Source organism: Neopsephotus bourkii, unplaced genomic scaffold (genome assembly GCF_033783945.1).
Source record: "Neopsephotus bourkii isolate Nb327-2 ecotype Australia unplaced genomic scaffold, CSIRO-AGI_Nbou_v1 NB_1067, whole genome shotgun sequence".
In the NCBI taxonomy this organism is placed as follows: domain Eukaryota; kingdom Metazoa; phylum Chordata; class Aves; order Psittaciformes; family Psittacidae; genus Neopsephotus; species Neopsephotus bourkii.
This window is the reverse complement of record NW_026901555.1, coordinates 456,044-482,501: the sequence shown is the minus strand read 5'-3', so window position 1 is coordinate 482,501 and position 26,458 is coordinate 456,044. Positions and strand designations below refer to the sequence as shown.

Genomic DNA, 26,458 nt, shown 5'->3' with positions numbered 1-26,458 from the left:
ACCGCGTTTTTCTGTGGCGATGTAAAGCCCATAAAACCGGCTTAATTTCCCAAGCGCGTTTTAACAGTCATGTTAACGCACGGCCCAACAACATACGAGTGTGATATTAAACAAACGTACACCTCTGGGGAGCTACTGAGCTTCCCCGCAGCGCTGCAGCCCCCCTCGCTTCCCGGGGTACCCCTGGCAGCCCGAGCACGTTTCATAGCCGCAGGTGGTGCGGGAAGCCCGGTGTACCTCTACCGCGAGGCGCAGCCTGCAGGCGGGCACTGAGGTGAGCTCCTCACTGGCCGCCGCCGTCATCTCCCGGAGGTGCCGCCCTCCTTCCTCGCTCCACCAATCAAGTGGCTCCAGCTTGCCTCCCTCCTATGGGCTAGCGGCAACCCGCGCTGCTCACAGGCTCAACAAATCGGAGACCGGTAGCGAGAAGCAGGCCGGCACCTCCGCCAATAGGAACTGTAGGGGCGGGGCCGCGCTGCCGGTGCTCGCCAATGGGCGCGAAGTGGTAAAGCGGGGCGGTCATGGCGGCGCTGTCGGTGTTGGCGCTGGTGCTGCTGCTGTGCTGGGGCGGGCCGCAAGCGGCCGGGCAGAAGCGGAAGGAGGTGAGGTACCGCCGGGCCGCGGCCGCTGCTCGCACCGGGACGCGTTGTTCCGCGGCGGGCTCCGGCCTGCCCCGAACACCGGGGACACTGATAGCAGGGCAGGCCCTGAGCCCTGCCTGGGGCGCGGCGGCTCCGGGCAGACGCTGAGGGGAACCCGCGGGTGGAGGCTGTGCGGGACCGGTGGCTCGTAGACCCGTACGGTTCTAAGGCGCTGTTTGTTGTCGAGTGCCGTTAGCTGCAGACCTGGCCTTGTAAAAGGCACTGGAGGAGCGCCTCCTTCCTGCCGCGTGGAGGCAGCCGGTGGACTGTCACCCGCGGTGGTGGCGGCGGTCCGTGATTGTAATCACAAAGGTGCTCCTTGTTGCCACACACCTGACTCCAAGGGTTGGAAACGGGCTCCCTGTATGTACTTGTGTCGGTTGTGAGGCAAAGACGAGTAGTTTAGTATTTACCCTGCAGTATTTACCTGAAGAAGGGTGTTATTAAGAACTAGGGAAGTAGTTCATGATAGGTATAATAATTAGAGGATTGTCACCTAATGCTTCTTTGTATAATGTTATAGGAGTGGTTGGCTCATTGTTAAAGACGAGCTTAATGTTAAGCACTGCTGAGTTCAAATGTGTACTGAAGCCAGGTTTTTCCAGCAGTGCTGGAAATTAAATGTTGAGCTTGCTCCCAGAGTGCTTCCGTCTCCCCTGCATATGTTTGTTATATGATAACAGTGATCCTGTTGCCTCCGGGTTTTGAAAGCTTAATCAGAGCATGATGCTCGGTACCAAATCAATACTGTGGAGTGATCTGGGCAGTTTGTACCTCTGAAAGAACAATGTTCGTTACTGTGAGGGTGGTGAGGCACTGGAATGGGTTGCCCAGGGAGGTTGTGAATGCTCCATCCCTGGTAGTGTTCAAGGCCAGGTTGGACAGAGCCTTCGGTGGCATGGTTTACTGTGAGGTGTCCCTGCCCATGGCAGGGGGGTTGGAAGTGGATGATCTTAAGGTCCTTTCCAACCCTAACTATTCTATGATTCTATATTAGCGTGACTGCCACAAAGGTCTATAAATGCCTTCAGGAATGAATGAAGCATCACATCCTGGGGTTGGTGTTCTGATGAAATCCAACGCAGATGTTTGTTATGTCAATCTAAAAACCTTCAAGGTTGTACTATGAGACTGTAACCCCTCCCAACAGTGTTTCCCTGCCTTTGCTTTCAGATGGTGTTATCAGAAAAAGTGAACCAGCTGATGGAGTGGGCCAGTAAAAGATCCGTTATCCGCATGAACGGAGACAAATTTCGACGCTTTGTGAAGGCACCACCCAGAAATTACTCGGTGATTGTGATGTTCACTGCTCTCCAGCCTCACAGACAGTGTGTTGTGTGCAAGTATGGGCTCCATTTAGTCCTACATTAGAGCTTGAAAGTCATCTTATGCTTTGGCAGAATTCATTGAAGTGTAGGATAAAACTTTCATGTACATGGGAGGAATATACTGCACTAGATGCTTATGGTATGGCTATCTTTGCAATCCAATGTGTGGGAATATATGAGTAATGTGTATGTGAGAAAATGACATAGTCATGAATTATTTATCTCTCTCCTAAAATAATTGCTGCTTTGCAGAAGCAATGTTCACACTGATAGGCTTCTGGAGGAGGAAAGGGTGGGTGAAAACTCAACTTCTCTGACGTGAGCTGCTGGAGAAATGGTTGTAGAATTACTGCTGGCCACACAGCCTGAAAGTTGCTCTTAATGAAGATGTTGATTTGCACTTATTTAAGGATCCAACATAGTATAATTGTAAATAACCGTATTATGGCTTTCGTGTGTTAATCTGGAGGTGGCAGAAGTCTGTAAAAGATTACTTTTATACCCAGTCAGTTGAAATTAGTTGGTTTCCCATCCTCTGACCTGGAGAAGAGGGCACATCTCTGCTCGTTTTGGTGCTCTGTGGACTAGCAAATGATGAGCTGCTGGGTTCCATTTCAGTTAGAAATTACCACTGCTTGTGTTCATGGACTCAACAGAAACTTGCTCTTGCATTTAAAAAATCAGTGGTGCCAAATGCTTCACTTTATTGTTGATGAGTCTCTGGCCTTAAACCTTTTTTTTACCACTAGGAAGTGAATATAAGGGCCTGTGTGATGCACCCATGAATGAGGTGGGTGGCTACAGCTCCCTGAGCTACTTTATAACTTGTGTTGTGAACAAACATATGACACAGCCTCTCACTTGGTGTGTTTTACAGGCAAGCTGATGAGGAATACCAGATTCTGGCGAACTCCTGGCGATACTCCAGTGCATTTACCAATAGGATTTTTTTTGCCATGGTAGACTTTGATGAAGGCTCAGATGTGTTTCAGATGGTAATGTCATCTTGCTCTTCTATTGACACTATGTAACCACCGTTATTAGATTGTAGTCGTAGATCACATTAATTCAATAAGTTCATTATAGTTTTGCAAATCTTAACTCTTGTTTTTAAGGGATTATGAATCCTATTTAAAACCTACACAATTTAGGCAATGATACTTTATTAAATGGAAGCTTTGGGATTGGAGAAGTGGAGAGGGATGTCTTCTTATTCTTGATCAATTTTCCTGAAGTGTTATATCAAAAATTCATTCATTGAGCTATGGCCTTTATAGATTATTGTGCAATATTACTATTGCGCAGATTTCTCTTCCACAAGTAGTATTTAGAGAAGAAACAGGTTAAAAAGCTGAAATGCTATGGGAAAAGCAGTGTTAGGAAAAGCCAGACCTGTATTTTGTAAGCAACTACTTTTACCTGTTATAATCTCCTCTTAACTGGTCTGAATCTTTTGATCAGTAGCTATAGATCTGAGTACTACCAAGGAAATGTCAATTGCTTTTAGAAATCACACTCAATTGTGTTTTAAAATACAAAATAGCCTATTCGGAAGTAACAATTTATTTCTAAGACATCTAGAACAGCTAGTGACCGAGCTCAAAGAAGACAGCATGGAGCATGAAAGGGAAACAGCAGGAACGTATTGATTACTGTTAAGAAATACAGGAATGCTGCTGTGTGCTGCCGTTGCTCTTTTTTTAAGTCATTGTCAGTGAAATGTGTTTACTGAATAGTTACTTTTTCAGATTGATTTGGTGATGATGTTGCAGGATATAAATGGAATAGAATTGTGTTACTAAAGAGACCTTTCATGGTGCTGTAGCTTCTGTGAATTTTCTAACTACAGCTAAACATGAACTCTGCTCCAACCTTCATTAACTTCCCTGCTAAAGGGAAGCCGAAACGGGGTGACACGTATGAACTTCAGGTGCGGGGCTTTGCAGCTGAGCAGCTCGCTCGCTGGGTGGCTGACAGAACTGATGTCAATGTAAGTATGTACAACCTTTCACCATCACCACCTCTGCAGCACTCCTTTGCTATGTAATTTTAGCTACGAAGTATGTCCATGACTGTGGCTAACAATCTACTCTTGGGTACTCTAAAAAGTTCTTGTCTACAAAATCTAGTTTTGGGCACATGACTGCATCTTTAAATTTCCTTACATTCTGCATTCTAATATTTGTATAATTCTTTATTAGATATGATGGTAAAACTCATCTTCTTCCTTCTCCCTTTTCTGTTCTTCTGTTAGCAAAACTGTCTTTAAATTATTAAATAGGTAAAGGTATATGAAACTGAAGTTACAATGACAGGGGAGGAAGCATTACTTACTTCCCAATTCAGAATTATTATCTATTACTATCGTGTGTGTTGATACGGAGATATTTTGTTAGCAGAAGTGTGGATATAATGTATAATCTCAATAAGGGTACATAATTTACCTTATTTTCACTTCAGATTCGTGTGATAAGGCCACCAAACTATGCCGGGCCGCTGATGTTAGGACTGCTGCTGGCTGTCATCAGTGGTCTTGTGTATTTGCGTGGAAGCAACCTGGATTTTCTGTACAACAAAACTGGCTGGGCATTTGTTGCTTTGGTGAGTGATTGTAACCCCTGGCTACCTGTTGGCATGAGTTTTGTAGCAATTCGGGTCTTAAAAAGCTTTTGTATTTAAAGATGCCTAAACCTGGCAGAGAAAAATGAGGGGTGTTTTGTTTTACTTTTAGGTAGTTTAATATTATTTGATCTCGATCTTTCCAGCCCAATTAATACTTGATTGGATGCCTTTTACACAAATAAGATTGTATTCCAGTGTGTTTTGGTATGAAATGAAAAGAGATTGGGTAAAGACACCAAATAATAATTGTAATAAATCCGGGGTAACGAGTTCAAACTTAAACAGGGAAAGTTTAGATTGGTTACTGTCTCCCACAGCATTCTCATAGATAAGCTAAGGAAGTGTGGGCTTGACGATCAGGTAGTGAGGTGGATCAAGAACTGGTTGGAAGGAAGAAAGCAGAGAGTTGTGGTCAATGGTGCAGAATCTAGCTGGAGGTCTGTGACTAGTGAAGTGCCTCAGGGGTCGGTGCTGGGACCAGTGCTGTTTAATATTTTCATCAACGACCTGGATGAGGGAACCGAGTGTCCTCTCAGCAAGTTCGCTGATGACACTAAACTGGGAGGAGTGGCTGACACAGCAGAAGGCTGTGCTGCCATTCCGGGAGACCTGGACAGGCTGGAGAGTTGGGCAGGGAGAAATTTGATGAAATTCAGCAAGGGCAAGTGTAGAGTCTTGCATCTGGGGAAGAACAACCCCATGTATCAGTACAGGTTGGGGACTGACCTGCTGGAAAGTAGCAAAGGGGAAAGGGACCTGGGGGTCCTGGTGGATAGGAGGACGAACATGAGCCAGCAATGTGCCCTTGCGGCCAAGAGGGCAAATGGCATCCTGGGGTGCATTAGAAAGGGTATGGTTAGTAGGTCAAGAGAGGTTCTCCTCCCCCTCTATTCTGCCTTGGTTAGGCCGCATCTGGAATATTGCATCCAGTTCTGGGCCCCTCAGTTCAAGAAGGACAGGGAACTGCTTGAAAGAGTCCAGCGCAGAGCCACAAAGATGATGAAGGGAGTGGAACACCTCCCTTATGAGGAGAGGCTGAAGGAGCTGGGTCTCTTCAGCTTGGAGGAGACTGAGGGGTGACCTCATCAGTGTTTACAAACATGTAACGGGTGGGTGCCATGATGATGGAGCTAGGCTTTTTTCAGTGATATCCAGTGATAGGACAAGGGGCAATGGGTGTAAACTGGAGCGTAGAAGGTTCCGTGTTAACATTAGGAAGAACTTCTTTACTGTGAGAGTGACAGAGCACTGGAACAGGTTGCCCAGGGGGGTTGTGGAGTCTCCCACGTTGGAGATATTCAAGGCCTGCCTGGACAAGTTCCTGTGTGATGTACTCTAGGTTACCCTGCTCTTGCAGGGGGGTTGGACTAGATGATCTCTCGAGGTCCCTTCCAGTCCTTGGGATTCTGTGATTCTGTGATATAAGGAGGAAGTTCTTTACTGTGAGGGTGGTGAGGCACTGGAATGGGTTGCCCAGGGAGGTTGTGAATGCTGCATCCCTGGCAGTGTTCAGGGCCAGGTTGGATGAGGCCTTGGGTGCCCTGATTTAGTGTGAGGTGTCCCTGCGCATGGCAGGGGGATTGGAACTGGATGATCTTAAGGTCCTTTCCAACCCAAACTATTCTATGATTCTGTGAGTATTTCTTCTTTCCTTTTCAGTGCTTTGTGTTAGCCATGACATCAGGTCAGATGTGGAACCACATCAGAGGCCCACCCTATGCTCATAAGAATCCTCATACAGGGCAAATGGTGAGTCTTCATTTTCTTTTCTACATTTCTGTTGTATTTCTACAGGGTGAAGCTGAAAACAGGGAAGTCAGAGTGCAAATCCTGTTCTTGGCTGCACTTGTTTCTACGTCAGTGAGGCTAACCTCTCCTGCACTGAGCAGGGCAAAGCAGAGATGTGCTGATTAGTTCAGAGAGGATCTATCTTCTCCTCCTATATACCTGTAAAAGAGAGGTGTGTGGAAACTTTGATTATTCCAGTAATCACAGAAAGCTAAGAAGGTACTAAAATAGTGCTGTAGGGTAAAGAGGACAGAATACAGAGTACCCAATAGTATTTACTAACAAGTTGTTTGGATGCAGGAGTTCTCCCCCTTGCTTTACAACCTAAGGTGTTTCCCATTGTTCTCCATCTCTCCAAAGGCAAAGATGTTTTGGAGGAAGCATAATGACAGTGCTTTTTTGGCTTAGGTTCTGAGGGTAGATCATTTTTAAATTACCTGATCTCTTCCATTTCTCTGACCTCCTACGCATCTTTTAACCATTCCTATTTCTTTTCATGTTTTCTTTTCAGCATTTATTTACCTGAGACATGTGCCTTCCTCTGTCTTGTCCATATATTGATCTCTAGTGACGAAGAAACATGATAGTTCTAAATTGCTGACAGCAAAATAAAGTTGTTTTAGTCTTATATGCTAAACTGCCCTATTGCTGAGGCAATTTCATGTTTAATCTGGCCTCTTTAGCTCATACCCCATCTAATGACATCCATATAAAACATTGTTGTTTCGGAGTCTTGAGGTAAATTAATGTCTAGTGACCTTAGTCTTATGAAATCTTGTTCCTGGGAGAAATAACTTTAACATCACTTGGAATATGCTGATTTGTACATAATGAAGAACGTGAAACACTGTAAAACCAGTCAGAATGTATTGAGAGCATTGCATCTCTCAAGGTGCTTACACATCACATCCTGGATTTCTCATGGGTTTGACTCAGAAGGGTATTACTTTGGTGAAATGTCCTTTCGTGCCCAATTAGGTGGGTCAGGACCTCTATATTCCATAAAACGTGGATCCGCTTCTTAGGGGTTCAAAAATGGTATTCTTCCACAAATTGCAAATTTTCTGTTAACCCAGTTGGTTAGTGAACTGTTAATGTGAATAAAACCACACCTGCTTACTGAGTGCTAGGTCTCATGTTTTAAATGTTTTCTTCAAAAGCTTCCCTTTATTTCTTCTGTTTACATAATTCCTAAGCCTTTCTGAGACTGAGGAATGCTATTGGTAGTGATGTTCTTTTCATGGTATGCCATGAAAAAGGTTTCAGATACTTGGAGCCAAGTGAGTAGGGTTTGCATACAGATTGAATAGAATGACCCTAAGCTGAGGAGTAACATACATAACCTAAGAATCCAAGTCAGGAAATGGATCAGACTTGGGTCACAGTGGGTGCAGGAGGGTGTGGTTACAGCATTTTGCTCTGCTGAACAGGGGATCTGGACCATGTGGGTTGTAGCTACACTTGCCCTTACAATCTGAATGGTACTTCGGGCTGATAACGCCTGTTAATAGCAGAAGGATTTTTTGATGATGACACAGCTCCCCCGAATCAATGGTCAACAGATGAAAGCGCTCGTGTTCCAACTTCTGTTTGTCTCCAGAAAGAGACAGTGCAGCACCCAGTTCCAAGCTCTGTAGCTGTTGTTAATCATGTCAGAGTCAACTCCAGTCTTTTCTAAATTCAGTTACTCTTTGTCTCTTACAGAGCTATATCCATGGAAGCAGCCAAGCCCAATTTGTGGCAGAAACACACATTGTTCTTCTGTTTAGTATCCTTCCTACCGAGAAGCACGTGGTTGGTGATGAGTTTTCTGTTAGCTTATACTGCTGCCTTCTTTATGAGTGTGCTTTGTCAAAGGTTGAAGCTGTCACCTGATACTGATGCAGAAGCTTGCTGAGTTGACAGCTATGCTTTTTCTGTGCCAGTGATCTTTAAGTTGAATAGAAAAATGTTTATTGCTTTCTCATCGCTTTGTTCTGTGCTTAATGACTGTACTGAATACAGGGTTAAAGATGTGGTTCTCTGGAATCATAAGATTATTCAGGATGGAATCATAGAATCATAGAATAGTTAGGGTTGGAAAGGACCTTAAGATCATCAAGTTCCAAACCCTCTGCCATGGGCAGGGACACCTCACACTAAACCATCTCACCCAAGGCCTCGTCCAACCTGGTCTTGAACACTGCCAGCGATGGAGCGTTCACAACTTCCTTGGGCAACCCATTCCAGTGCCTCACCACCCTAACAGGAAAGAATTTCTTCCTTATATCCAATCTAAACTTCCCCTGTTTCAATTTTAACGTGTTACCCCTTGTCCTGTCACTACAGTCCCTAATGAAGAGTCCCTCCCCAGCATCCCTATAGGCCCCCTTCAGATACTGGAAGGCTGCTATGAGGTCTCCCCTCAGCCTTCTCTTCTCCAGGCTGAACAGCCCCTATTCTCTGTGCATGTCTCTTACCTTTCCAATCTCACTTAGTTCTTGCTTTGGTGTTGAATTCCTTCCTCTGTTACTGACCTTTCTTCTTTTATTTCTTTGCTTACCTTCTTTTCTTTAATCTTACTGCTCATTGATGTTAACAGTTCAGGTTTTTTTTCTATGCCAGTGTTATGCCATCAAGAAAAGCAAGTGGAAAACTGCAGGTTGAGAGCTTTTGCCTTTCTCCTTTGTATAAAAATGTTTCCTTGGAGTCGTAAGAACACTCTAAAATTCAATGTTCTTTTCTTCTGTTCCCACATGTGTGGTTTTGATCCATCACCTGTAACTTGACTCATCTCTGACTCAGGCTTTTCTTGTCCCATCACCTGTGTCAGCCTGTGCATTCTTCTATCTTTTATTTAGGATTTTTTAATGTTATTTAATGTTTTTTTTCTTGCAGCTGCACAGTCCCAAGTGGTCACATTTTGCAGTACACAGGCACACAGAGCAGCAGACTTACTGCAGGCACATCATTTCAAAACCTCACCCAAACTACCTCTCCTCTTCACTGCTTGACAATAATTAACAAGTCCCTTTGGTTGCAACAAGTGTTCTTTAACTGAGTGACTTGTGCTGATTTCTCCTTGTTCTCTTGTTTTATCTATGCAAAATCCCAATTTCAGCAAGTGATTCATTAGGATTTCTGTAATAAAATGATATAAAGTAAGCAACTGATGTTTAAATATGCTGGTGTTAAAAGAACTTTACTCTCTTGCTGTATCTTCATTATGAAGTATTTCTTTTATTTAACTTAAAACATCCATTTTGAGGGGAACTCCTGATCTTTTTCTAATTACCACTGTACTTCTGATGCACTCAGTTTAATTCAACCTCTAAACTTTCTGTTGCTGTTAATTTGTGTGATTGGAATCCATCACATAATGGAGCCAATGTACCCGTTGCTGAAGGCATTTAAAATGGTAGAGGTTGGCCAGGTTCCTGGAGGTTGAAGTCACTTTTCTCTTGTGCTGAAGGCAGACTACATCTGAAGTGGAATGGTTTCTTAATGGTCCCACTGCAGTCAAATATAAATGTTTCTCATCTCAGAAGGAGAATCAATCCTGAGCATCTGTATGGAAATGGAATGAAATCCTTACGAGTTATGTCTTTTGTTCCACTGGATTCACTGCTTTGCTGGGATTCCTTCTCTGCAAATATCTGTCAGGCAATGTCTGCCAGTTGTGCTTCCTTAACTGTACAAGCTTTATTTTTGTTTTAATTGAAGAGTTCTAAGACTGAAATATTGCTGCTTGAAATATATTAAGCTTGAAATATATGAAGCTTAAATACTGCATGCATTTATTCATTCTGTTAGCTGAGCAAAATACAGAAGATGAATTTTGGAGGATTTCCAGTGAAGCAGAACAGCAGTAGGAGTGGACTGAGCTCTCTGGGAAGGAATTCTGTTTCATTACAAGCTGAGATAACGCATGTGTGGTTTTAATTTTGTGTCAAGGTCTACTACACCTTCCAGTTTATATTTTAATCTTTGTGTATGTTTTCCCTTAAAAGTTGTCCTGATGAATGCCTTTCAGTTGCTTCCCCCTCAGTTGCTGCTCTGGGGGAAGTCTTTAATTTTTCCAGTGAGTTTTAATCTCTTAGTATGATGTGGGAGCTGAATTTATGAGATTTGGAATGAGTGTATTATGTTGAGTCTATTTATTTTGCTGATTTAGCCTTAAACAGCATTCATAGATGGTGGTGTTACTTTGGGAATGGTCTTCCTTCATGAAGCTGCTACTTCTGATATGGATGTGGGGAAAAGAAAAAGTAAGTACTGGCACTTTTCTCTCAAAGAGGAGGCATATTCAGTGAAGATTTTTGATACACTATTTAATAGTAATGCTTTTGTATTGTGGGTTTTTGTACATTTCCCAGCTCTAAGCAGAGGTGAATCGCTTTGCTCTTCAGCAGCGTTTGGAGTTGCTTAGCAAACTGCAGGATAAACTCAAAGCCCTTTTGGGAGATGGGGAGGTATAAAGATGCTTTGCAGCATTTTTCTGGTAAGGGAGAGAAGGGTCTTACTTTCTCTAACAGCAATGGTATAAAATTGATTTACAATAGGAATTTGAAAGAAAATGGGTATTCATTTACTTGTTCTCAGTGACTTTAATGGAGGTCTCATCTGGCCAGACCTGTAAATATTACAGAATGCTTTTGCGAACCCCAGTTGCTGTGGTGTTTTCAGGACAGCCATCACAGTAACAATCCTGTTCTCCATCTCTTGCAGTTATGTGTATTGCTGGTATTGGCTTGGTGGTGGTGTTCTTCAGCTGGTTGCTGTCTGTCTTCAGATCTAAGTACCATGGCTACCCATACAGGTATGTCTCTTCTGCTGCTCCAGTCATTGTTTTCCTGTGCATTAAAGATCATGGGAGTTTCCTTTTCATGCCATTACATACTATGAAATATTTCTATTTTCATGGTGACATCTGAGACAATTTATACTGAAAATAGGTATCTCCCCCACTCTACTTTTCCTCCATGTTTATACATCTTGATTATTAATCCTTGTAAGAACAAGGAGGATGGCTGATGCTTTAAAACTGCATCCATTTTGGGATTTTGTCTGTAAAGAGTCTAACACTATTAATTGACTGTTTAAGATATATATGATTGGTATAGATATATTCTGTGGTTTTATTAGGTTTTATGCATTTTGAAGAAATAAATACATGTTGAGGGATCAGCTTCTAACCATAGAATCAGAGAATCAACTAGGTTGGAAAAGACTTAATATCATCAGGTCCAAATGTTACCCTTGCACTGTCAAGGCTACCACTAAACCATGTCACATATCAGCTTCTGCAGAGTTTGCTTTCTCTGGAAGGCTAATCCCAATGGCAACTTTATCCCCTTTCTATGAGAAGTCAGTTCTTATTTACCAATATGTAAATAATAAAACTTGTTATTTCATAAAGACTTTTCTCAAGACCAGGAGAGAGCGGAACTTATTCCCTGTTTAATAACTGGTCAGCTGTTATTCTGGTCTATTCAATGGTCTTACGTACTTCTGCTACCTTTGTTGTAGGAAAGATGTAGTTGTCTTTGCTTTTGAGTTACTAGAAGATGCTTTTAAGCAACTTCTCCACAGCTGCATATGTCATAGTGGCATCAGGCCCAGTTTCTCATTCTGGTTTTCTTGGTGTATATGAAAGCTAAGTGGAATGTTGCACATCTTTTGTGTCTTACTAATTTCTTATTCATGAGAATGTTTGTTACTTTGTTCCTGCAGTTTCCTAATGAGTTAAAGGACTCCAGAAGCTGTAACATCAGAAAGGTGGTAACTCTGAAACGTCACGTAATGGAATGGAAGAGCTAAATATGTATGGTTCATGCTACCTCTTTACACTGAATGAGATAGTTAAACACTGAACCAAAGACATGCAGTGCCTTACATGTAACAAGCAATTTGCTCTGAAGGACACAGAGTGTTAAGATGCAGTCTCTTTTCATAAGCTTTACATCTTCTTAAACAACCCTACTTCTAGTGAAATTCAGAACTTAATGCTTAGAACTACATTTTCATAGACTAACTAGAAACAGTACTTTAAATTCTATTGGGTGACTTGTTCTCCATACGTTTCTTTTTCCCTTGTCACTTCGTTTCCTGTTTGTGCATAGCAGGAGACAGTAGTGTCTCTGTTAAGCTTTTCCATGGCTGAGAAAACATCTTCATGTACCTGGAAGTCTTTTCCTTTGGTCTGTGTGCAACCCTTGGAGCATACTCCGGATTCCCATGTGGAATGTGCACATCCTAGAGCTGTATCTCATTTTTGAGAAGAGTACTTATCTGCTGTATGACGCAAGAGGTTGTTTCACAGATTCTGATTCACGGAGAGAATTTTCAGCAGCCAGAACTGAGTTAATTCAGTTATTCATTAAAAACTTTCTTTGCCAAATGCTGAAACGGCAACATTTTGGTTGCAAACATTGGCTCTGAGCCAAAAGAAAATACACTGAGCAACATTCACACTCACAAAACTACAGCCCAAACCTCCAAAGGCAGCTAACTCTGTGGCCTGAGTTAAAAGTTGCCAACTGGCTCTCAAGTTCCTGCTCAGAGCCCTGACAAGCCAACAGGTATCAGATTTTTGGTCACTGTCTAAGTTCTTGCATCCTCCATTTATCTTCTCTGAGATTTTATCCTTGGAGAGGATGTGGGAGTGGGCAGAGATATCTAATCCCAGGATAAATACTGTCACTCGCAGGCAGATTTGTTTGCCTTATGGTCGATTATATGTGCTTTTTGCTCTCTCCTTTTGTTCTCATCTCACAAAAGTACTTTGCCTTAAGGAGTCCTGAGTGGAAGACAAAGTGCCTCAGCCCAAGCTGTTGTGCAGTTCAGCACTTGTACTACAGGAAATCTTACAACCTGATCAGTAATACTTCCTTCCGCAGGCTGTGGTGGCCTTGGAGTTTACTAGTCAGATGAAAATGTGATGAGACCTTTACCTCCTGCTTCTGCCTCTCCCCTCTCTGAAGGGGTTACAGAATTTGGGTGCTTTAGCTTGAATCTGGGGAAGGACTAGATCATTCAAAGTGGAATGTTATTCTTACACAGTTCTGCTGAATTAACACACATCTCAAGTGCCTTAACTTCACTAATGTAGTTGTATGATGTTTCAACTTGTTGAGATGCATTTTTCTTTGCCATACAGAATGACAAGCCTTAGTGGGGTGGAGAAATGGTGTGCCTGGCTGCATTTTGGATAAGTTTCAATAAAATTTTTTAGTCTAATCCATGCTCCTGTGTCTTTTGAACTTCAATATAAACCAAATCAACTTATTCCATTATTGCATCAGTGTGTTGTTAAGACTGTCTGTATATAGTAAATAATCTCAAGTGGACTGGATCGTTATCGTATATGTATGTTTATTCAGGAAATGGCTACATGAGAAGATCTCTAGTATTGACAACTTGAAGCATAAAAATTGCATGGTTTTTACTTGCTTTGACAGCTGTCCTGAGGTGAAAATCTTGGCTTTCTGGAGTCCTAGACATGTCAACTAATAGTGTGTCTGCAGGTGGAATCTGGGTAGCACTACAGATTTGACCAGAACAACTCTGGGTTGCTGTATCTCCTGCTTATTTTCCTGCCCTGATGGTACAGTGCTTCCGATAAACTTTTAGCTTGGTTGTACTGCAGTCATTGGCAGTGCAGGTGAAGGTGGCTTTACAGCCTCATTCTAAAATAATGGTTTGTATTTAAACTTTCAGAGTTGCTTCTAGTTTTTATGAGATGGTGCATATTTATTTTTCTATCCTTCTAAAAAGCATCTGATCACCTATGGACTCTAAACACACTGGTGGATGGTGGAAACATATCGGCCTTCCACTGAAGGTGGTAGGGATGTTGAGAGTTCTGATTTTTCCTCCTTCTTCCATACTGATACATGAAATGACAATCATGCTTGCTTTTTCCAACAGTTTTTTTCTGCTCTCTAGGCTGAAACTGCAGTGCATGGCGAGGGGAACAAGTGGTAGTAGAGCAAAAGAAGATTGAGTGCTGTGAAGGACCTGTAGCAAATTTAGAAATAATGCAATTGTAGAAAGGTTTGACTTGTGCAGCAGTTGAGAGGTAATGGCTAGCTATAATCAGTGCCCAAAGTGATGCTTTGGGACCATTGCCATGTGCACCTCGCTAACTAGTTAGTGTAATACAGTTCTGGGCCAGTAGAACAAAGGTGGAAGAGGCAATGCATTTGAGAACTGGGATGCTAAAAAAACCCCAGGAGTTTGATGAGGCCATCTCCTTTAGAAAGTGAGTCATTAAACAGCTCAGAAGTACCATAAAAGCTTACCTTTAGAGACCACTTTTTATAATAATGAGAGGAAATGGGTGTTCTGTAGCTGGAAATGGACTGTGTGGTTTTGTTAATGTGGCTGATCTCAAAGATTGCTGCTTTTTCTGCCTTTGAGAAGGGGCTGCGGTGTATTTAAAAACTACTTTGGAATAGCTAGAAATAATTCGGGGAGTTTTCTGATGAGCTAAGCATGAGGCAAGATAGTAAATCTAATTGGATTGATCAAGGTAATGGTTTGTGTTATCTGCAGTTCACTGGAAGCTCCTGTCTCCAAACCATTCTAGTGTTCAGCACGGAGCATGCTGCTTAACGGGGGTGCTTCATAGTCATTCCTGCACTTAAGCTTTTAACAGAGATGCTTTGTAAGCACGTGCTCTTGAGGGGCAGAACTGCTGAGTCCTGGATCGGTGCTTGTGCAAGTAACCTTCATTAATCAGTCCCATGGCTGGTGAAGTCAATGTTGTTGTGTGTACACGTGCAACTATGTGATTAACATATGCATTCAGGTAGGAGGGTAAGAACAAGTTAAACCAGCAGTGTCTGGGAAATATGATGAGATAGTGGCTTTAGGAAAAAAATGTAGGTGCTTTTGTGGTCACAGCAACTGGATATCTCACTAAACGTCCAGCAAGGCGTATTCTGAGCCTTGTTAAAAATGTGTAAAAGCAAGTGTAACAGTGATTGTTCTTAGTCTGTATTCCTGACAAACCGAAGCAGAAGCTTTAGAAGTACTGAAACAAGTCAATTGCTCAAGTTCTAAACATTCAGAACATCCAAAGAAAATCAGGTGCTTGGTTTGCTGATGATTGTTTGCATATGCTGCTCGTGGCATCAGATTATGCCAAATCCTGGCATCTTCTAGCCAAACCTCGTCATGAGAAACAGTCTGTAGCATTCCTTTATGGTTATAAGCAATGGTTTCTGATAGTCTGTTTGAGGAACTATCCAGTCTATAACAGAAACTCACTTATGCTGAAAACAGGTTCGTACAAGAAGTTAAAATTTTGAGGTGCTTTCGTCTGCTTTGAGAAATTAATTCTCACAAAGGAGATAGAAAAGTGCCGGTGCTTTGTTTCTGCACTGGGCCTTGATGTTTACTGCTTCATCATGTTGAAAAGCTTTAATTATCAAATTCGGACCACTGCTCAACTCATTCCACACCAGCACTTTGAACTTTATCAAGGGGAATAGAGTTAACAGCAGAACAAAGAACAAGCCTGCACTCTTGAGTAAGCAGTTACCTGTTTTCATTTTCTATACTGCTTTTTCTCTGATGAATAGAGAATGACTTTCACTGCACATAACCTATTCCATTTCAAAGCTTGGATCTTGACCATGCCCATAAAATGAATTTAAGCACAGTGGTTTATTGTTCTGGATTAATGGTGCCACTTTTATCACAGATAATAACGTGAAAAAGATGTATATGTAGTTTGTATTTCTAGGTCAGGAGCACATAAAGTTATTAAAATATTCTCTTGTCAGTTGATAACTGTACATGTCTTTCAGCCATTGTTCTTAAAAGTAGGCTAATATCTACTTAAGAAAACTAATTACTGTCATTATGGGGAGAAAAAATAATCAGTGAGATGGGACTCTACAGTGGCCCTTGGTTTGTCCTGCAAACGAAGCCCTGAGTCCTCATTCTTCCAGGTGTACACATAGATTCTGGTGTGCTGCTACAATCTGGTTTTTGACGACCTCACAATAGTGTCAGGTTTTGTCTTCTGGAGTAACTGTTGGGAAATGGAAGCTTTTTCAGGCTTGCTTTGTCTTGACCTTTTCTCCCATTGGGATTTGGTTTTCATGTGCAACTTTAGATACCAGTTTTGAATTGGAGGCGATTAAATCTGGTTTGTTAAATCACTTACAAATACTTTCTTCCATCTCTCCAGGAAATAGTAAAAGAAAAAATACTGTAGAGTAATAGTAATAAATGCATCTATGTAGTTACTCTGAATGAGTAGAATATTAGTTGATAAGCAGACTATGATGCAGACGGTTGACCCGTATACAGGGGGATTGTAGGAGGGGGTTAGAGGAATTCGGGGGTTAGAGGAATTTGCTTGCTTAAACAAAGGTATTGTCTGTACCTATCATGCCTACTAAGCAGAACAAAGGCACTAACTGTTGATAAGGAAAAGCAGACACCAGGTTCTATTGACAAGGAAAAGCAGATTCTGATTCTATTGACTAGGAAAAGCAGACGTCTGATTCTACTGATAAGCAGCTATTGATAAGGAAAAGCAGATGCCTGCATCTACTGGTAAGGGGGAGAAGCAAATGGTTTATGGCTGGGACACCGACCAAGCCCTAAGGCCATAGGTGAAAACTAAAAGGTAAAAAGTTCCAAGAGGAAGGCTGGCCAGGTGAGAGCCTTTGTTAACAAAGCTGTTAGTAAATTTGCTGTTGGGTATTGCTAAACTTCAGCAAACACAGGATGCAGGTTTTGGGGTAGAATGTTGAATTCTAAACGAAATTGTCTTTGACCAGTTGGTACAATGTCCCTGGATGTATAAGCTTATGCATGCTCAAGTGTGAAAATACCATTTACTCTGTTATCACTGCCTTCTAGAATGAAATAGATACTAAGGGTGACAAGGCTGTCATGGTATTTCTCCTTGTATTTCACATACTGCTTTATGAAACCAGGTGAGGCGAGTTTGGGTTTGGTTGGTTGGTTTCTGCAGAAAAAGACATTTTCAAAACTTGTAATTCTTTTTTATCTTTACAATGAGTGAACCTTTATATCTTTATAACAAGTGAACAACAGGCATCACGCGTTTCAGTGTCCGTGTGCGACTGGACTTGGTTTTGGTGGTCCACTCTGGTTTGGTCATGTGGGGAGCTGGAAGTTTATACGCCAAAACCCCAGGCAGCAGAGCTCTGCATCCTTCTCACAGAAGCATGTACCTCCTTTCCTTCCAAACAGGGATGTGTTCCAACCCTCTTCCTGCAGATGTTACTATCTGACTGGAAGGTAGAAGCTGCCCGTACAAGCAGGGAAAACTATCTCAGCACACTTATGTGAAGCTGCCAGAGGTGTGTTTCCTTATCTAGAGCGTTCTCTGGTTTTAAGACACTCTGGGCTGAGTGAAACTTTAGCTGGCAGCGTTAACCGGGGTGTTGAGCGACACGTTCAACCTCGATAATCATCATATAGCTTACGTTATTCATACCTTGCTCTCTTTTGATTCGGTACTTACTTACCGCTTGCTCTGGTGCTCACTCATGGTCTGCTTTGAGTCCGGTGGCTGCTCCCACTGAGGAGCCGGGTCATTGCGGTGCTGCTGTTGCAGTTGGGTTGGCAGCACTGCAGTGTCATGAGGAACTCGGTGGGGGTAACGCAGGCTGCGGAGCTGCCCGAAGCAGCAGCCCAGGGACGATGGGTGCCTGCGGACGGGGTCAGCCGCGTCCCCACTGCCCCCCCACCACCGGGCTCCCTTCCGCCACCTTGGCCATGGCGCCCCCTGCTGGGCAAGCGCGTCGTTACACTTTGTTTTGAAGTGATGTCACGGGCCTCGCCGCGTGACGCCAGGCCCCTGCCAGTGATGTCAGCCGCACTCCAACCAATCAGAGCGGGGAAGGTTGGGGCGATGACGTAAACTCCCCTAGCAACAGGCTCCGTCGGAGCCGCCCAATCAGAAAATAGCTGGGGGCGGCAAGGAGCCAATGGGAGCCGGCGAAGGAGGAAGGCGGCGGGAGGCAGGTCTCCCTCAGCCTCCCGCCGATAAGATGGCGGCGGGGTTGGTGATGGTGGTAACAGCGGCTTTGTCTGCTCCCAGCGCCTAAGCCCGGTTCCGGCCCGGCCGCACCGAGCAGCAGCAGCGGAGACATGACTGCAGAGCCCGTGAGGTACGGCCCGAGGCCCGCCTCTGCCGGCCGGCGGGGGCAGCGGCCAGCGTTGCTGGCGGTTGGCCTCCGCTGCTGCACCGCACGGCCCGGCCCGCGGCGGGGGTGGGGCGGGGACGGGCCCGGGTGGTGGCGGGCGCTGCCGGCGGGAGGCCGGGTGGGCAGCGCAGGGGGAGGGCACGGCGGGGGCTCCGCTCGGGTTGTGTGGCCGCGGCCCGAGAGGCAGCGGCAAGTGTTCGCCTCTTCCCGGGCACTGCGGGGTCGGGCCCGCGCCTGGGGGACGGGCGGGGCTGGGCAGCGCCGTCCCGTCCCGGTGGAAAGCGAAGGGAAGGCCTGGAGGGGCGGGGCCGCTGTCGCCCCTTCGCCATCGGCCGCCGAGCCCCGCCGCTGTCTGTGTCCTCCGGCTGCCCGCCGCGGCCACACGTGTCTGTGCTGTAGTAAAGTCCTTCGCGTCCCGCTGAGCCCCCCGCGAGGGATGTGTTTTCACGTTGGTTTACGAGCACCTCCCTCTCCCCTCGGAGCGCTGTCTCCTGCCGCCGTGGTTATTAGGAACGGCTCCTTTTCTGCTGCGTAAAGTGAGTAAGCCGACAAAAACCCCAAATAAAGTCGGCGTTAAGAAAGACGCCATATTAAACTATTTATCAATAGTTGACTTTGTATGCTTTCGATTTATCCATGTTTTAAGGGGCCTGATCAACACAGTCCGTCAGCGACAAATATTCCAGATGCCTAAGGCGCTGTATAAACAATAAAGCATTGTCACTTGACCCTCACGAATGTCTCGTGTATCTTCAACAACAAACAGTATTAAGAAAGGGTAGCGTCACGCTGGCTTAGGTACTGGGCCTACGATGAAGTTTTTCCTGTGGTCATGTTTGTGTATCTTCACCACCCAGTTTTAGATTGATTTTTGAGTCGTTGGTAGCTACTATTTAGTTTCAGCTAAAGGGGTGGTAGTTTTTCCTCCTCTTGGGTATTGCTTGATTTTAAAGCCTTAATGTTTCTCAGGAAGTAATGCATGTGTAATCTAACAAAAAGATTTTACAGAAGATTACCATCATTATTGAAGTTGATCACATGCTGTGTGTAAGCCATGGGTATTGCAAATACACATTATCTGGTGTGTGACTTTCCAAGTTTGCACTTTCTTCTGCATGTGTTTTCTTCCTTATTTTGTAAGACAGGGATTACACCTCTCCCCTTTTTCGATCCCACTTTCTCCTCCCTGGGTTAAGTACTTTGACAGCCTGAACCACTTTTGTGTTGGATCGATTATTTCGTGTGTAGACTGAAATACTAATTAAGGGGCTTTCTCCTCCTTCTTCCCCAGTCTCTGAACAGCAAGAATACAGTTTGAGTTTTGTACAGCAAACACATCTGGCTTACTACTACTTATTGACTGTTTTATGATCATAATTAGTGTTGCGTAGTCTGAATAATGCTCTTCCATTTGGACCACTCTGTGGTTTATTTTACAGTGACTGTTGTATTTTGTTCCCTGGTTTTCCATATTCTGCTTTGTCTTTTTGAGCCACTTGTTCCTGGGCTGCATGATGAAGGTTTGGTACTTAACTCTTTTGCTATTCTTATGTTGTCATTAGTGCAACAATTAGTGGTACTACTAAGGGACTGCTTTAGTTGGTGCCTCAGTGGAAGAGGATACAGAAGCGCATACATTTTCCATGCAGTTTTTCAGCTTGCCTGCAGACAGAAAGGTAAATTGGATTATTTCGGCTTATTTGTAGTTGTGAAGATGAAAAAGTAATGTACAAAATCCATCTGAAATTGTGTGTAGTCTTTGGGTTGGATCTGTCCCAACTAATAGCAGGCCCTGTGGCAAACTACTACTAAGTAGATGGACATAATACTTTTTTTTGGTGCTCCAGACTTTTGTTCATGAACTCAATTCTCATTCGGAGTTTTTTTTATCATTCTCATCATATTAGAGTTCATCTTGAGCAGTCTGTTTTTATTTCACAGGAACAGTTCCATGCCAGGAACTAAGCATGACGTTGTAGGGTACCACAGTTTCAGTATTATGAGCTGATGGACACATTGCATGGGCTTTTCCTTATATTCTATGTTAATTTCATTTCTACTTAAATTAAGAATAGGAGAGAATGGGAAGGAAAAGAAAACCACACACATCCTCTCCCTCTCTCTTTTGTTCCCATTCCCCACAAGTCTTGCTGGCCTGTCAGCTGCCTGTGTTGCTGTCGCCCTGCACAGTCGCCCTCCATGTTCATTTCATCTGCTGCTGTCTGCAGTTTTGCTGCTGTAAGACTTGTACAGAAATAAACTTGGGAGTATGTTGTTGTTAGAATTCTTTGGAAGACAGACAAACAATAGAATTCTGTTGGAAAAATCTTTTCCCAACACTTCTGGAAGGATAGACTCACAGTGTTTAAAAGGAAAATAATCAATACTAGTCTGCTGGCTGTTAAGTTTTAAACTTCTGCTATAAGGACTTCTTCTGTTTAACATTAAAAGCCCAGGATGAGACATTTAGAATGCTGAAATATGGAATAGCTGAGAAACTTCAAATGAAATGTGGCCTCTGTAAATGTTTATAAAGATTTTGCTGCTACTTTTGCCCCAAGAACTTGTTTATTATTCTTTTTTTTTAATTAAAGTGAAGGAATCTTTGCCATAGTGCCCTGACCTCGTCCTGCTGCTCAGTCCATACAGTGTACAAAATCAGCACAATGATAAAAAGAACAGTTTTGATCTTACTCACCTGACCCTGTAGTTAGTGTAGTGAGAGTACATTTAAGTTGGCAAAATAAACACCATTTTTTTATGATTCAGACTTTTCACCTTTCAATATGATATTTTGAAACCTTGCTCTTAACATTTTGGTTAAATTTTCTGCATTTTATCATCACTTAAATTTGTTCTGAGTGATTTTATGGAGTTGTTTGAGGCATGTTTTCTGATGCCACAATAGTCAAATTGGAACTAAGTTAATAGCAGTCTTAAACTGGAGCTTCAGAGAACGTGAAAGTTAGTTGTCTTTCACACAGTCATGTGGAATGGGCACAAGCAGATTTTTTGACTCATCCCCTAGGAAATGGGGATGAGTCAAAAAAACTTCAGGCTGTCTGGATGTGCCCCAGAGATAATGTGTTTTCACTGCTTAAATGCAGTTCTTAGAGAGGAACTTGCAGCAGTGACTCCAGTATTTCTGTTTTAGTACAATTCTGGCTCTGTTAAGGTTTTCTGAACTTTGTGTCAGGGTCTCTGTAGGGGATTAACTGATGGTATCTTCATTTCCTATGAAATAATTTGGTGTGACGCAGGGTATATAATGAAACTTCTGCAGTAGGATGGCCTGAACCTTGTGGAAATGTGAAATTTCTGGTTCTGTTATAGGTGAGCACCTGTACCTTCTGCTTGAAGGGAGGAGAAGTTAGTGCATTTTACATGGATATACCTCACCAAAAGCAAATACCAAAAATAATACTGCAGTGTGCTGTGTTCACCTTAAAAAACAAATGCTTGCAGCCTGTGACAGGGCACATTTTTAGGCTGGATCACTAGATGTGCCTTCTATAAACAGGGAAGCCTCAGAAACTGCTGAACCTCATGAAATCTCATTTCGTCTCACTGGAGCTCAGCCTGTGCCTGCAGGTGATCTGGAAACATGGATCAGTTCACGGATAGGTCAGTGGCAAGTTGTTCCACTTAGGAGGAGGAAGAAGAAATTGTAGAAATTCAATGGCAAATACAGTGGAAAGTTTTACGTTGGCTTTAGAAGATGCTATGTAAAGTATCCTGATTTACTAAAGGAAGAAGGTGAAGCTTTCATGTTTTGTTATCACATGTAGCCACCAGGCAGTTGTCATTCAGGATGGATGATGGATTGATTTATGTTGATTTTTTTCTTTGTTTTCTTTTTTTCTTTAGAAAAGGAGTAAAATCTTCAAAGAATCAAGAATTTGATTACACAGGTGTGATTACTTCAGTGCTATTTAGGCAGTGCATTTACAGGTCTGAAAGCTGCAGTCATAGAAATTTCTATCTTAGTAGGTCCAAGTGTAAGTCTTAATAGGTTCAGCTGTAGGAACCATGTTGGGCAAATACATCCATCATGTAAAACAGAACCAAAAAAACAGGCAGGTTTAGGACTGACAGTGGGGCAAAACGGGATATCTTGTGAAATACAAAGCTACGCTTCAGGTGCACCACAACTCTTCAAACCTGTAGCAAACCTGATTGGGATTATGTGGGAGACTTGAAGGGACATGTTTTAATTCTTAGACAGAGTTTGTAGTGAGTGATGTCTCATTGAAAATCTGGAAAACTCTGGGAAGCAAAAGGCAAAGGAAGTAACAGGGCAGTTTTAGAGTTGGAGGGGCATGATGCTGTTGGGTGTGGATACAATTTTGTTTTCTGAGTTATATATGAGCTTGCTTTCCTGAATTATCATGATAAGGTATTCAGTTTGCCATTAGTTTTGTCTCATAAAGGTGAATATACTATACTTAGTTTTTCAAACGGTTGACTTCAGTCTTTTTCAGCTTGCAGATTATTTAGCAATTGAAGTTAGAAGACTTCTGTGTACATTGAACGCAGCCTAACAGTGAGATTGTCTTAGCTTTTTGTTTTTTTTTTTAAGCTTCCATTAAAGAAACAGGTTAAAAAAACCCCCCAAAAATATCAGTTTTTATTGAAGCATGGTAATGGTAACTGTCAGCCAGAGCCTGGTATGGTGGTTTGGATACCATCTCAACAAAAAGAAACTGTGTAATCTTCCTTGAACAGAATAAAGGGTCTCTCAGTGACTTTGAACCATTGCTTTCTCATTTCCCTTGTGTGTCTGGAGAAAAATAATTCTGTTTACTTGTCTGACCCTGTTACACTGTACTTAAGCTCCAAAGTTACTTCATCCTTATCATCGAGTGTCTTCAACTGTACAAGGTACCACTTGATTAAGCCCCTGAGGATTTCAGGTCTGTTCTAAACAAAGTAAAAGAGTGTATCTGTATTAACGAAGTCTTAAGTGTAGAATCTCTTGAGTTTGATGAAGTGCTAGATGCCAGCATCTCTTTTCAGTCAGAGCTTTGGTGTTCAGGGATTTTGTATCTGTATCAGATTTAATAAGTTTAATGTGGTCCCATTCCATCTGAACACAGAGCTTTCTTACTCTGAGCATGGTCATACTCTGGAACAGGTCACCCAGAGAGGCTGTGGAGGAAACTTAGGAGGCTGACTGACCATACTTCTGGGTGCCTGCCTGTAGCTGTTGCTGCTTGTGCTGGGGATTGGAGTAAGGTTCCTTCCAGCCTGAATGATTCTGTGGTTTTTGGTGTCATTTGCCCAAGCAGCTCTCAATTCTGCTGACAGTTTAAAAGCACATGGCATATTGTTGGTCTCAATCCCCAGATCAGTGTCACCACCTCTGCTTGCACAGACATTCATGCCAGTGAGTAGTGAGGTGAGATAGAGAAATCACCTGGATTTAGTAAATGGCTGCTTCTAATGTGGATCAGCTTCTGTTCATAGGTCAGACAAGTCCTTGTCCTGGCATAGACAAAGGGGAGAACTGGCATCAGGGATGTGTGTGTGTGTTCACAAATGGGGGTTTGCATCCTGTGACAGTAGAGCTGGTTAATGCCAACTTGAACAGGCTGTCTGAATCCTCATGGTAAAGCCTCCCTTCTTTTGGAGTAATTGGTATATCAGTATAAGTAAGTTACAAAATACTGGTCTGATTTAGACTATACAGTGTCACAGTGTTTTGCTCTTGGAAAACAGTTGTTGCGTTAAAAGCCAAGCTAGGGTAGAAGTGTGTTTCCCCACCTTTATAAAGCCATATTCTTGTTCAACTGGTAAAATCATGGTGATTTGATTTTCTGGTTATATGTTTTTAATGAGAGAAGTAAGGTTTTTAGGATATTCCAGGTGTGTTCATACCTTGTTTTTTGATTATGGGTAAGAAAATGAACAACTTCCATTGTAGGTTTTATCATTTTTCACTCTTTCCAACAGTCTTAAGCTATTTCATTCATAGGTGTTCAGCCACAAAATTGACACATTTTGCATGAAATGGCTAAGTTCTGCCCTTGTAACTGACACCTTTGAGTAGGGCTAAGTCCAACACTTTTCCTGCTTATCAGGGAGAACTGGGATGAAGATGTGCAGATGGCAGAATTCTGGCCTGGTTATAACAAGGTTTGGGTAGTGCATCTTCCTGCTGTCATAATTAAAATAGTCCAACTTTTGCTGTGGATTGTTGGATTTCTGTCCTTTACAGTGGGATCCAGCCTGAAGCAGAGGATGGTGGCTGAGGCTGCCAGTTGTTTGAAAGCACATCCAGTTTTGTTTTTCTTTATTTTTTTTTTCCAAAGGGTTGTTTAATTTTGTCTGCTCAATACTTGTTCTGCAGTATTTCATTTCAGCCTCAGAAGAGAAAAGTCGTTGGGACTTGAAGCAACTGTGAAGATGAATTTAAAAACTTTGTACTCTTGAACTAAAAGTTCAAATGTAGACAAAATTCAGGCTATTATTGAACTTCAGGTGAATTCTTAGGAAGAATTTTGCAGAGGTGTCTTTGTTAACATTGAGGTGGATGAAAAGCTGGAAAGCTTCTCTTTCACTGACTTTCAGGAGCCACTTGAAATTCAGGTGAGGGGCGCTTATTTAGACTAAAAGTTGGTAGGAGCCTCTTGAAGAATGAGAATTTAATTTGTTTAAAGAAAATAGAGTTGAAAGTAACTGGGACATTCCCACCTACCTTTTTGAAGTGTCTGAAGAAAGTATATAGAAACTGAGCATGATAACAAGGTTTATCCGGTGCAGTTTCACAGTATAACCCACAGCATGACCTGGATTTGTCACTGAAATGAGTGGTCCTGATTTTTCCCCTACCTTTTTCCCCTACCCTCACCTGCTGTCAGGGAGAGTGGTCATGTAAATGTGTGGCAAGTTGAAGCCAAATGAGAACTGTTTCTTAAGGTTGTATTTGTCTGTGGTTTGACTCACTTGGCTCATACGCTTCTGCAAACACAAGTGATGAAGTAAGATGGTGGTTTGACCTGCCTGGATGCCAGGTGCCCATCCAACCACTGTTTATCACCCCCCTCATGAGCTTCTGACAGCTTCTTATAGAAGCCACCCCTGTAGCCTCTCCATTATCAAAGCTTCGCCTCGCAAGCCCAGTACAGGTAAGCATATACAATGGGACAGCAGTCAACAGCTAGAGGGAATTGTGTTGTGTCTAGATTAGGACACCACATGTCACTTCATTTCCCTCTTACTATATCCAATTGATTTGTAGAATCATTTGGCCTAATATGAGGTTTGCCTAATGTGTGTATATATTTTTATCCTAGTAAGGGCCAGGCATTTACTGTTTAAGATTATAGCCCTTGCTCTGAATTTAAGTAAGAAATGGTGTTCTTATGAGATAGTTTCCCAAGGTCACAAATCAGGTTCATGGCCAAACCATTAATAGTAGGCCACCTTTCCTTTCATTCCTGTTTTAATTAGGCTAAACAGTGTTGAAATAGCTCTAGACTGAGGGTGAAGTCATTTGCTCAGAACATGCAAGCCCCAAACCACTAATAAGTAGCGTGGGGTGTTGCTGTGTGGGAGAGGGAGGCTGTTTCCTTCACTTAACTGCTTCCAAGATGGGCCTACATTTTTAGGCTCCTGTGCTTTAAAAAAAAATACACATTTTGTATGTTCTTATCACTTTAAGAGTGTATGGGTCTGTTCATTTACTACAAAGAATAAGGATTTTGCAGTAGAAGCTTTAAACAAGATGATAGAGAATATATCTTCAACTATAAATGCATGACATGAAATAGCTTTTGTACAAAAACAGGTAAAGCTTTGCCCTAAATTCAGATTTCTTTGTGGTGAAGTATAGTAATACCTTTACTTACATTTGACCTGGTATTCCTTAATGCAGGCTGAGGGAACAAAATGCTGAGTAATG

General features: G+C 42.7%; 2 protein-coding genes across 9 annotated transcripts in view; both read left to right on the top strand.

Annotated features, from left to right (window-relative positions):
- Positions 1–444: 444 nt before the first annotated feature.
- On the top strand, positions 445–13,597 carry MAGT1 (magnesium transporter 1). 3 transcript variants are annotated; one of them, XM_061361839.1, is made up of 10 exons: positions 445–602; positions 1,815–1,984; positions 2,847–2,964; positions 3,819–3,959; positions 4,430–4,570; positions 6,251–6,340; positions 8,084–8,147; positions 10,552–10,626; positions 11,087–11,177; positions 12,092–13,597. In XM_061361839.1, exons 1-10 carry the CDS (start codon positions 522–524, stop codon positions 12,105–12,107), a joined length of 987 nt encoding a protein of 328 aa, XP_061217823.1. In that variant the 5' UTR covers positions 445–521; the 3' UTR covers positions 12,108–13,597. The 3 variants fall into 3 exon arrangements, with proteins under 3 accessions (XP_061217823.1, XP_061217825.1, XP_061217824.1); XM_061361841.1 differs by lacking the exons at positions 11,087–11,177; positions 12,092–13,597 and having other exon boundaries at positions 8,084–8,173; positions 10,533–10,553; XM_061361840.1 differs by lacking the exons at positions 10,552–10,626; positions 11,087–11,177; positions 12,092–13,597 and adding an exon at positions 9,257–10,513 and having other exon boundaries at positions 8,084–8,173.
- A 4,735-nt stretch (positions 13,598–18,332) lies between these two features.
- ATRX (ATRX chromatin remodeler) overlaps positions 18,333–26,458 on the top strand; it is an 81,524-nt gene continuing 73,398 nt past the window's right edge. For 3 of the 6 annotated variants that reach the window (XM_061361851.1, XM_061361848.1, XM_061361846.1), the window contains exon 1: positions 18,333–18,519. In XM_061361851.1, coding sequence (XP_061217835.1) covers positions 18,500–18,519 — 20 coding nt within the window. In that variant the 5' untranslated portion in view covers positions 18,333–18,499. Of the gene's footprint in view, positions 18,520–18,818; positions 19,092–26,458 lie in introns of those variants that run through there. The other 3 variants (XM_061361853.1, XM_061361849.1, XM_061361850.1) reach the window with 2 other exon arrangements.